General features: G+C 44.7%; 1 protein-coding gene across 9 annotated transcripts in view; it reads right to left on the minus strand.

The window, feature by feature from the left end:
- Positions 1 to 929: 929 nt before the first annotated feature.
- The window catches only part of SYT16 (synaptotagmin 16), a 93,824-nt gene continuing 81,822 nt past the window's right edge, over positions 930 to 12,931 (minus strand). For 8 of the 9 annotated variants that reach the window (XM_015865748.2, XM_032445135.1, XM_015865747.2 and 5 more), the window contains one exon: positions 930 to 7,734. In XM_015865748.2, coding sequence (XP_015721234.1) covers positions 7,421 to 7,734 — 314 coding nt within the window. In that variant the 3' untranslated portion in view covers positions 930 to 7,420. Of the gene's footprint in view, positions 7,735 to 11,330; positions 11,902 to 12,931 lie in introns of those variants that run through there. The other variant, XM_032445137.1, reaches the window with a different exon arrangement.

The following is a 12,931-nucleotide window of genomic DNA, read 5'->3' on the forward strand; positions in this document are numbered from 1 at the left end:
CACTCACAGCATGAAATCACCACTTCTGAATTATTCTTTTGGCTTTTCTTGCCTCAACTTGGGCACGGGTTACAACGACTACCTGATGGAAGGTTTGATACACACCAGCACATCACGGTGAAAGGCACACACAAGCCAAGTGGCCATCAGACAGGGACGCGACCCTCACTGCTGCTGGGATGTGCTTGACCTTGCATTAGCCCAACGCCAGCTCCCCAGCCCAAGGGACCAAGCACACACTGATGACACAACACACATTGATGAGACAGATAACTAAGAACAGCTCTCATGGGAGAAGCAACGTGCAGACAGACGGGGATGGAGAGGGAGGGATAATTCCCATTCCCCCCAGTTATGCATTATGCACTGGCCACCTGCATCTTTGTTCTGGACAAAACACGTCCACCTCTCCTAGATGCATATTCACTTGATTCTGTCACAATAAGAACACAAAGGAAGACACGCTGGTTTTGCATGTCTACATGAGCCATCTGCTTCTATTTTATTGATAAAAACCTGCTCACTGAAACAAAATAAGACTGTTTCTAAGGTGTGGATGGTTGTATATGTGTGCGTGTGGGTAATTTCAGCCCAGAACTCCACAGAAGCTGGGTTTAATGCTTTTTTTTCCCTTTTTTCCCAGTCAGATATCATCGAGACATTAGCATTCCTAACACAGCATATAATTAGCAAGAGGCAATATATTGTATGATCATGCACGTTAACACTTAAGTAGAATAAAAATGTTTCATTGTCAAGTACATGAAAAGCTAAGAATAAACCCGTATCACTCTTCCTGCTGAATATCCAAACATCTTTTCATCATATTTTTCATCCTTTTTTAAAATCAGTTTTGCACTTCAGCTCCCCTCTTTCAACCGCATGTAGCAAGCAAAACAATGCTGATATCATTCCAGTTGCCACACCAGACAGTTCCAGTCCTTTATTAGCTACACAGAAAGTACAGTTTTTCAGTGCAACCTTTGAACCTTTACAGAAGTGAAAAGGGGATATCAATTTGCTTTGTATAACTTTACAAGTATGAACAGTTCCCCTTCTATAAACGTATTTATAACCGAGCAAGAAATTCAAGCCCCACAAGCCTTGCTGTGGACATGAAGTGCTATAACATGTCCTGGGATGCGTGGGAGAATGTGCCCAGCTGAAAATGCAACAGTAAGACATAAAAACCAACCCTGCCAGAAATGGTGTGCTGTTCCAGAAGGGAAAGAAGCTAACGTGCACTAAGAAATGATTTATTTAGTACGGTGTGCTTAAATCAATAGTCAGATATACATTGAACCGTGCTGCATGCAAAGGCCTTGGGGGCACAATACCTAAAAAACGTTTTTATATACACATATATAAATGCCACGTGGTATTTAAATGCTAAGTCTACTAAATGAATTCTTCGTTTACTCTTCATGACAAACAGAAGGCCAAACTCTGATGGGAAAGAGTCACAGAAGAGAACAGAGCACAACAAGACAAAACTCAGAGCTGTGCCAACGGGAAGGAGATGGGATTGGTTTAATTGGAAACCCTGTGCTAAAGATGCTACATGGTGACAGCAAGAGACCAGACAACAGGTTTTGTCCTGAGCACCATGAACAGAAGATATTGCTGCCAGGCATGGCCCTGACTTGGAGCAGATCTCTGCAGATATTAATGAAAGGATGGGAGATGGTGTGAAGGAAAAGCACCTGGAAAGTGTTAACAAAACAACTGGGATGAGGAAAACAGGCAGCCTTCCTCCCATCTCACCAGCAGCAGGACTGTGGTTGGGTCTGAACCCATGGCAGGCAGGACCCAAATTCCCCACTGGTCCCCAGATGATGATTGATGCTGAACTTTTACCTTCCATACCCAACTCCTGGGTATTCCCTGATTCTTCTCCAATGTGGGAGCACAGGGGACCTACAGTGCCCTATTCTGAAGTGGGGGGAAGCCTGCAGCATTCCTGCTGCACCCCAATACAGACAGGTGGTTTGCATGGAGAAGGGAGGGAATGGAACACTAGAAAAGATGAATGATGCCTACCAAGTTCTTTATCCAGGCTACAGCATTGACCTATATCTGCTTCACAAAGGTGAAAAACATGGATAGCTGTGTGGGCTGAGCAGGAACATCTTCCTGCTGCCAGCTGGCAAACAGCTTGGGGATTACAGCATGAGGATTAATAGCCTTTGTCATTTGTAAGTGCAGATGCTAACCTTACTCACATGACGGACTGATCTTCTTTGGATTCTGTGCCTGTTTGCTGTTCCAGAAAGATGACCTTGGGCTGCTGTGAGAGACAAAATATTTACACATTCATTTCTTAAGACCTACAGTGTAGGCTGTGGGAAGGCATGAGCTCACCCTGTGCTGGTGAGAAGAAAAAAAGAAGTAGGAAAAAAAAAAGAAGAAAGGAAGTGCTGTATGCCTTCAGCAGTTCTGGAACTAAGGAACTGAGGTGGGAAACAAGGGAAACAGCAAAGCCACAGCTCAGCAGCAATGCCAGCACTCAGCCTTCCCTATCCACCACCATCCTGACCACCACTGGGGGCTTTCACTCCTGCTAAATCTGCATCAGGTTCCCAATAAAAGCCCACGTTAGTTATCCTGTATTTCTTTCCAAGCTGCAAGACCTGTCAGCTTCTGGCTGCATTTATCACTGAAGAAGATCAGCTGGATGCCAGCATCACTGCCTGAGGTACGAGAACGTTCCGGTGGGTAGCTCTCGCTGCAGGGAAAATCCTGCCTCCCTCAAAGAGCAAGCACTTCTACAAACCCTGGCTGCTTTTTTCTTCCCCTCAAACCATAGTTGCAAACATCACACTCGGTACATTTCAAATGGAAAGCGGATGCTCCTGCATACTAATTTCTTCGAGCTCTGCTGTCCTTTTAGAGAACACAAAAAACCTAGAAGGAACCAAACAGAAAAGGCTGTTCCCTCCACCTTTAGCTCTGTCCTACTGGGGCTGAACAGGTGTCACAACCTTGTAAACATTAAAGCATCACAACCCTACCAGCACCTCAGGACATGGCCACATGGCCTCATGCAGCCTTTATCCCTCCATTTTGGAGGCAAGAGGTAGAGAGGTGAAGTGTGGAGACTGTACAGATTAAAGATGATGATACATATGGGAAAGCTCTGTGGGCATGTGAGCTCCAAGGCCAGCACCAGCTTCAGCTGAAGGAGAAATGAGCGGCCACCAGAAGAAAGGCCTCCTCTGCCAAGCAGCCACCTTGGGCTTTGTGCTGGAGACATGATCAATAGCAGCTGGCAGTCTTCTGTTCTGTGAGTCTAAGAACATCCGAAGACGTTCATGACTGTGGATTAATAAATTATGTAAAGCACCAAGTAACTCCTCAGGCTCCGCAGACACTAAAAATACCAAATTACCTCACACAATCCCAGAACTGTAGGGGTTGGAAGGGACCTCTGGGCACCATCCAGTCCAACCCCCTGCCAAATCAGGCTCCTTACCTCCACCCATTGCCCTCCATGCCCCAGGAACCACACAGCCACATTACTCTGTGACAGAGCATTGCACAGTAGGGCCAGAGTAACTAAAGCCAGTGGTAGAAAGGAAACCCAAACTAACCAAATCATGCTGCAGACAGCCCAGAGAAAGCCTTCACAAACAGCCACGTCAGTCAGCTACCTCTGCAGCACAGTGGGCTAAAAGAGGTACTCGGTTCTGTGGGCATCAGTTGAAAGTTGGCATTACTGCAGAGAATACAAACGTGGTGAGATCATTCTGTTCTGTTGTCAATACACATTAAAAACAAGAAATAAAATAACAGCAGAGTGCCTAGCAGGACAGGGATGTGCTGCTGGACAGAGACCAAGGAAGGAACAGACTGCAGCTAGCTGAGTGATGCTGCTCGAGATAGAGATGGATCCAGAGCACTTTGCCCACAGCATCCTGGGATTAAGCCAGTGCAGTTAGTTCCTTCCCACACAAAGGTTTTGTGGCTTTGGAGCTTTTTTCTTTCTCCCTCCTAGAGAAGAAAATTCAAATATTATCTCTGGGGATTCCAGACAGCGGTGCCAAAGGAGATAAATTATCTTAGAAAACGTGCATTATTCTGCACTACACAGCAATAACTGCATAGTCAGGCCATACAAGCACCCAAGCATTCCCAGAAGCAGGTCAGCTGCTCACCCCATGGCCCTCCTCCTCTTCTGGAGCCCCCACAGGAGCAGGGACCCAGCACAGTGCACATGGGGATGGAAGCCAGAGGGGAACAGGGCCCAGCTCCAGTGACTATCACCTATGGAGAGCCAAGTGTGAGGCAGGATTCCAAAGGAATGGAAGCATGCCTGGAAATTCTGATTTCTCAGCCACTTCTAAAGGAAACGAGGGGTTATAGCAGTGACTGAAAGGGCAGTGGTGTTTACATGTGAAAGACCAGGAGCACAAGGCCAGCCTGTACCAATGTTAACAATAACTAATTCAATCTGTCTATGAAAAGAATTACAGGAGCTCTGAAATAAAGGGGAGCTGCAGCTAAGCCTTCTTCATTTCACAGACAGTCAATACTCTAAAGAAAAACAAACCAGAAAACTAACCAAAGTCCTGAAATACAGCTAGCAAACATGAGCACCCCCAACACCACTCAGCCCAAGAGTCATCAATTCCTCCGTGCTTCGGTAGGAATTTAATGAACTTTGCTCATGTTCTGCTCAAGGCACGGATGTGCCAACAGATCTGGAAGCAGCTCCAAACAGTGCTCCCCCCACCTCATCCCTTTCTCCTTCCCACCATTATTTTCTTGTAAAACATCAGGCCAAAACGTTATTGCAATGATGCGGGAAGCTGCTTCCATCTGAGAGCGAAGTTTTAACACATGCTCAGATATCAACAGACTCTATGGATGCTGATGTCAGTTTGTGCTGCATCTTCAGAAAAGATCTAGGTATGAAAACAGCACGTATGTCCCAAATGAGCTCACCTTGTTGCTTTTTAAAGCTAACCTTTCCAATAATTCTTTTTAATCACACAATTATAAATCAGGGTTATCCCCGGTTCACTTGTGAAGCATACTACCAATTGATACCATTCCCTTAGCTAATCATTAAATTAAGCATAAAGCAACACTTTACAGGTTCAAGAAGATACTAAGAGAATCTGCATAAGTTTATTATACACATCTCAGATAATAAAATTACTTATAAACACTTGTATATACATTTTCATGCAGTTCAGAAAAATTATGCAGAGATTGGAAAACGACTGAAATCAGCAAATGCACCTTTTGATTTGGTCTGTTTTCTGTACTTCTTCCAGAAGAAAAATATATGATTAAGAAAGCAAAAAGCCACATTTAGACTGGTTTGCTTATTACCACTCAGATGCTTGTTCTCTCTCCTATTGGCAACGCAGCAGAATTAACAGTGCAGTCAAAAATGCAGTTGTTTTTGAGTTAGATCCTGATTTGAAATACAAAGCCCCAGTAGTGCAAAGCAGATATTGTGCCAGCTTATCTAGGCAGTGGAGGACAATCCTCCTGCATAGGACAGCCACCAGTCCCACTGGAAAATGATGCCCAGGCAGGTAAGTGTAAAGAACATACAAGAACATACGATCTGTAGGGTCTGTCTCACCCACACCAGAAATCTTCTTCTGTGAGATTATCCTCACTTGGTGGGCTGCCATGTGAGGACAGACAAAGCCTGTGTGTATTACACCAACTGATAACCTGTATCTACCACACCACTGCCCAGTGGGTGATCACTAGCCTGAGTGTGATGCAAACCAGCACCCAGACTCAATTTTGGTTTAACAGCCAATGCTGAAACTTGCACAGCACCATTGAATGGAAGGAAACAGCTGTGGTGCAAGAGATGGAATTTGGTGCCAGACTAGTAAACGACAAAAACAAAACACGAGGTGATTCAGAACAAAAAAACCCGAACCTTTCCAGCATAATATTTCCTTCCTATCATCAGAAGGGATGAAGAAATGCCAATCCTCTCCTAAGGAGCTCCAGGAATTAAATTTAGGTAGCTGATGGTATGTGAGTATCTTGGCACCTTTCTGTCTACATACCATCACTGCCCTAGAGAATCCACGTCCTCAGCTGCGTCACATGCAGTTTTCCAGCAGCTAATGAGAGCTCAATGTTCAGAAATCAAGCAAATGAAGACTTCTTCCCTTGCCACTGACTCTACAAGTTTAACTGATGGAAATGGGAAAAAAATGATGAAAATGGAAAATAACAAAATGGTCTGAAAAGTAACTACCTTGAAGTGCCATCGCTTCATCCAGGGATCCTGCTCCCTGAAAGCTGCCCCTCTAGGCATGGGTCCCCTGGATCCTATTTTACCTGCTCTTGTAGGAGAGACTGTCCCAAAGATGAGGTGACTTGGTCTGGCATTCTTTACTGCTCAACATGCCAAAAATGGTTCTCTTTCCAGATCCCAAACATACTACAGATAGCCCATTTGGACAAGAGCCCTCAGCAAACTTGAGCTGTGCTTAACTGAACAACAGTGAAATCGTGGATCAAAAGCTTTTCTGTATAATGCTCACAGAAATGCTTTTCTGAATGAAACTCACTTTTACAAGTGAACAAAATAACACATAATCAAAACAGTGATGCAGAAAAGAGTGATTCAGGCACAAAGGTGGACGTGCAGCTTGTTCTGGTCTTTGTTTTTTTTGGTATTCATGATGACAGAAGCCTTGAACTTCAAGTAAGCATCCAAACATGCATTGTATAATCACAATATAAAACCGCTATTAGTTATCCCTCATGCAATCTCTGTGGCAATACAGGCTAACAAGTGCACGGGATGCTAATTAAGAATACTGGCAGTATTAAGTCCAAATAAACACTATCAGTTAGTATCAGAAACAGTAATAACGCCTAGGCACTTTAAAGTTGACAGAGTATTCAACAGTGCTTTCCCATGCTGCCTGAAAAATCCAGTCTATAGTGCTACCAAATGTTCATTTCTAGGACTTAAAAAATAAGATAATAAAAGAGAGGAAAATGTGATCTGCATGCAGTTTAGCCTATCTGTGAGCTATCTGCGTGTCAAGAATGTTTGCAGACTTCATTAATATAAATAAGGAAAGGATCAGAGAATTTACTCCAGAAGAAAACAGCATCAAAATCAAACTGTGATGATTAGACATATGATAAAATGAGCAAGAAAGGGAGGATCTTGTAGGTTTGCCCTTGCTTTTCCTAAGGTTACTAATTTGGATGTAGAAAATGCAGGGCAACCTGGAAAGATAAAAACTAAACTTGCTTCCCAGGCCTTGTCACTTCTAATGCTTGACAGATGATACTGAAAAGTCAGGTTAAAGAGTACATGACCTGTCAGAGCACAGTGCTTGCCATGGGACAGCTGCTTCCTGCTGACTGAGAATGAGGGAAGACAACCCACAGTCCCAGGATCTACAGGCTGCCCTGGTTACCATTAGGACTCCAGCAATGTGTGCCACCTGCAGACCTGCAGCCCCTTTGACTCTTTCATCTCCTGCCAATGACTTTGCTCTTCTTCTCCACTGCTGTTCTGCCCCATGGAGATCCAGCCGATCATCTCTTTGCGTTTCATGCTGCGTTTGTTGTATATGGAGATCATTAGTGTGACATCGGAGAGCTGGAAGAGGGCAACCTGGAAGATGAAAGTTTCTTTGTAGACGGGGTTGGGCTGCCCTCGACGGATGGAGGTCTTGCAGCGAGACATCTCCTGGCCCACAGAGTTGAGCAGGCAAAGCTTTCCATAGGTATCTAGGACAAAACACAGAAAATAAAATGTTTGGCAGAGTTAACAGATTAAATGGAAGCCCCAAGTAGTCAGAAATCACTCCAAAAACTCCAAGCAGCTTTGTCTGCACTGCATATAAGGTGAGGGTTGGACCTATCTCCTTCATTCAAGGGATGAAGAGCAGTAGATGAGAGCAACCCTTGGACTTCCTCATGTCCAGCTGGGGAGAAGAATGGAAGGAAGCAAATATGTGATTCAGACCTATACTCTTGGAAATAAAAACAGCAAAAGAACTGCTTCTCAAATTCAGGAAACCTAAGGCTAACTGAATCCATGAGCATCTCCCTGGATTCTCCATGTCAAACAGCGTGTCAGCACCTTTCATTCCTCTCCCTCACCCCTCACAACAAAGGTTTGGTCGCAAAAAAAGAGGGGGTGAAATGATTTGATCTCACATGATGATTTCAAGACCTGTTCCAAATTTTCATCTTTTTTTTAAATTATTATTATTTTTTGGACTTAAGGTCAATTTTATTCATTATTTGAGTGAATGCAAAGAGTAAAAATTTTAAGTAGATACAGGGATACAGGGAAGGGATGGTCTAATTCAATATTTCCATAAATACACCCTTAAAACTCTTGCTGCCTCCTGTGCTAATGATCCCATGTCTGGTACGTGTTGGCTAATACTGTGGTCCAAGGCAGAGCTCTCTGCTCCACAGACCCAGCTCGGTGCAGTCTTTCACCTTGCTCTGCAATCAATAGCAGAACGCTTGGCAAGAAAAACCCCTCTCCTAACCTCTCTGCAAATCTGTGCCCTGGTTTCTGCAAGTGATTATTATTTCAGAGTGTGCCGAAGACAGGAAATAAATAACAAGCTACGGTCTCTTGTCTACAGCATGTCTGTCCTCTTGTGTTCCCGTTTGATGTGCTATTTTACGCACTTATCTGCTGAGCGACACAAGGTGTGAAATTACACTTCAGGTGTGAAAACACTTCTGTGTCTCCAAAGCAGGGCTCTCCGCTCCTCAAACTGTTCCACTGAAAAAGCTGTCAGGAGACTGACAATCGAGGAGCAAATTGTGAGCATGCACAGCTGTACAGCTATCGAGTTTCTGCGGAGAAAGTTCAGTCCAATCATTAGCTAGCGGTGCCAATTTGGCTCCCAGCATAACACTGGAGATGAGCAGATCTTGCCAACAAAGACCTACTCGTTAGACAGGAAAGCGGAGCTCTGACGTGTGATAGTTTGCTGATTGTAGCTGGGAAGGAAAGAGCTGCTTCACTAAGAGCTGCTTCACTGAGAGGTGGACTAATTCCCACAGTAATATCCGATTTCGGTGATGCTGAAGGACTGAATTCTCTAACAACTTCAGATCCATCAGAAACAAAACCTGCAAGAGAGAGCCCTCTGCTCTAACTGAACTCAGTGTGAAACCAAGCAAGCTAAGTACCAGACACAATGTCCTGCAGTACTTGTAGAGATGTCACTTTACTTTGCACTGACTATTAAAGATAAATGGGGAGTAGAGGGCTGTGTTTTCCTTTTCCTCCCTATTCCATTCACCCTTACTATTGAGGGGGGAACTTCAAAATAGCTCAAAAATCATCCAGACTTATATTTCAACACAAGCAAGCAGCTAAGTAGGACAATTCCCTGTTTAAATTTCAAAATGTATTTCCTTTAAAAGTTGAAATCTCACACTTAGATAATTTCAGTACATTTTCCAAACCAATCCCATGTGCAGGCAGAAAGCTGAAGAGGTTCATTTCTGCTGGCATGTAAGAAAGGAGAGCAACTAGGACACAGGACTTCATGGAGATGAGACCCTCTCCGCTCCCTGCCCAATGTCTCCATTTTCCTGTAGATACAGCTGAGAACTGCTTTTTTGAGGGTAAGGGGATTTCAGTAAACCTTTCTATCATCCTCCCTTCTTACTGCCAGCACTGACAGCTCAGGTGGGATTCATCACACCTAACTTCAGGCACAAACATTTCAGCAGACCCCTACAGAGTCAACCAAGTCACAGTCAATTCTGCCAAAGAGACATATGGCATAGTTCAGCAGCTATCTAGTAAACAGTGTGGCTACTAGAGATGATGTATGTTTCGACATAAAAGCAAGTGCCACAGCTTAAATCTCACAGGATGTTGTTCCAGAATGTCCCAGTTAATTTTCCAGGTAAAGAATAGATTGGTTCCTTACAGCTACGTTCAAGGATCCACACCCCTGCCTGGGTCCTCACCTTTTGCAAGCAGGGAGTAGCATAACTAGTTTTAAAGACACTGCACAGCTGATGACTTAAACCAAGCAAAATGAAAAACAGAAAATTAGGCTTCATACATGTCAAATTCTGCTACATAATACAGAGAATAAGCTCTGTGCAGAGCTAATAACCAGGAGCCTTATTCATTCCCATGTAAACACAAGGGCAAAACTGTTGCAAGAGACAACATCAGGCTCTTCTCAGATTTATTCCACTGGGTGTATTTTACCAGCTGAAAGAATTGAGCCTGAACAGAAATAAAGGAGTAGGTGTGGATAATATATTTAGCATGTGAAATTCGCTCTGCAGAGCTGGTACGTATGAAGCAGAGCTGATATTCTGCTTCACTGACTACATTTAAAGACTGTAGCTCTCTTGCCCTCATTGCATTGTGCTCCTTTCAGCATCTCCTTAGGTGTCTCATTAGAGAACACCTTCTAGCTCTCCTTGTGGTCCACTTTGGTCCTCTGAGCTGGAAAGCTTTCCCCTTTGGTTGGCTTTAACAAAGGAAATCCATTCCTGGACACATGGTGAGATTAGTGGAACTAAAGCAAGCATGAATCTGCCAATTTGTTGAGGAATGTATGTGTGAGAGCATCTATTCGTTATGAAGGCAAACATTTCCCATCTAATTACATGCTCAGATTCAGTAATGGCCTCATTACTGTGGTATCTCAGCACTTTACACTCTTCAGTATATTTACTTTCACGTCACCTCTGTCATGCACAAAAGGAGACGAGAGATCAGGCTTCCTTTAAAACACCAAAGAGCCTGCCTTCTCTTTAGGCACCTATTTCACTGACAGAAAGAGCCAGACCTCTTAATAGCTGGGAGTGGATGAGACTGCAACAGAAGTCTGCAAAGAAGCAGGAACAAAGCTGAATTTTGCCAAGACCAATTTTAGCACCACATCCACCTGAGGAAGTTCTTGCTATGGATCATTTTCACTTTCAAGTTGTCTTTCATCCCTGGGATGAGTGGAGTGAACAGTGATCACATGCACAAAATATCAGCGCCTCTGCATTTAATACCAGAGTGAAAAGCACTAAATTAAGGTGTGCTGCAAGAAGCCAGACACATTTTGGGCTGGCGCTGCGTATTACTCCAGAGGTTTGGCCAAACATCTTCTCATGCAGACTGCTCTGTCTCCGTCAACAGCGCCTCAACCATAAAACACCTCTTGAGAGCTCATCTGCAAAGGCAATCAGTTTATCCGAGATTCTTCTAATGACCCATTTCTGTCATCATCCTTCCAAGGGAACTAACCGATAATGACAACTCAGGGGAATAATCAACTATAATTTATATGCTCCTGTTTTTGGAGCACGGAGCACAGCGTAAGCTCTGCTTTCCCTTATCCTAAGCTCCACCGCTATTAATAACACTAACCCGGGAACAAAAACACTGCAGCATGAAAGGGTCCAGCTCCCTGCTTGAATTTATATTTAGAAAGAAAATGAACAACCAAAGCCTCCTGACCTCTCAAGACTGTGGGCTGCAGGGTGTACCCCATGCATAGCAGTAAGGACTCTCCCAGCCTCACTGCAGGCAAGCAAACTCATTTCCAAAACCAGTATAACCATGCCAGCATGCTGCAATCCAGACTAACATGTAGTCACAACCTCAAGCTGCCAGAGTTCAAGGAGCATTTGGACAGCACTCTCAGACACAGGGTTTGGATTTTGGGTGGTCCTGTGTGGAGCCAGGGGTTGGACTCAATCTCCCTTCCAGCTCAGAATATGCTTCTTTGATTCTCCCTTCAGCTTCTTTGATTCTGTGATACTCTGTGCTGAGTACAGATCTGCACAGGTATCTCCACTAGCTCCAACTGACCTGTCCCAGAAGGCTCTCTCCATCAGTGCATGGCATTACCTCCCCATGATGTCACCCTGCAGCAGACCACTGAGCCTGGATCACTGCAGCTGTACCAGGAAAGAGCACAGAGGAGAGTTAAACTCCAGCTTTTTTTCCCCAGCCCCACACTGTGAACATCTACATTAGGCCAGAGGCAGCTTGTGGCCTACTCTATTTACTATACAAGCACTGAGATCTGCCTACTACGTTGCTGAGGAGCCAGATTTCTTTCCCCATTCCCACTGAGTCTCTGCCACTCAGGTCTGCTCTGCCGTGGCTGGCAGCCCTCCCGCACGAGGCTGGGATCTGGCAGCCTTCCTCGCAATGCGTGAGTCACTGGGGAACCAGCAACACCTTTCATGTAAAAGGCAGCAGAAAGGAGAACACTGCTCCCTGGAAGGGAACTGCCAACATAAATGGCTTGTTTGGTGAGAGGGGAGAGGCTGCAGAGGGGCAGGAGGTAGGGCTCCCTGCAAGCAAGGTCTCTCAGGAAGAAAAGCTGCTTCCAGACAGCCTCCAAGCTCAGGCCCTTGGTGATCCAAAGTGCTGACACAACCCTCGTGGCCCAGCAAAGGGGGTTTCACAGAGCCAGCCCTAAGCTAGGACATGTCTGTGGCACCAGCAGCGACCTTCCTCACCCCAAGAAGGTGCAGCTTCTGTGCTTATGCACCTGAAGTGCAACACAGGCACCTCTCCAGATGTTCAGGGTGCTACCTCTAATAAGGGCATTTTCAACACTTCTGACAATGCACGGTGTGCTTTATGCATTGCTGCTGCCTTGGAAAGAATGGGAACTCTAAATGAGAGTGTATGATGAATGCCCAGCTTCTCAGCAATGGGAGCAGTAGTTCTGCTGCAGCACGATGTAAGGATGCTTAAGTTTGGCTGTTCTCACCTTCAGCAATGGTGCCCAAAGGCACGGCTTTATTACACAGCCTGTCATCAGATCTTCCACAAACATTGCCCTGTGGAGTTACTGTTGATTTACATTAAACATTCAGCTCCAACTGAAATTTGGAATTAGCAGAATTCTACCCTGGGAGCAATTGTTTTGTCTCCTGCTTATTTTGGGAGAGGGAAAATAAGATTCTTCTTCTT

Source organism: Coturnix japonica, chromosome 5 (genome assembly GCF_001577835.2).
Source record: "Coturnix japonica isolate 7356 chromosome 5, Coturnix japonica 2.1, whole genome shotgun sequence".
Taxonomy (NCBI): domain Eukaryota; kingdom Metazoa; phylum Chordata; class Aves; order Galliformes; family Phasianidae; genus Coturnix; species Coturnix japonica.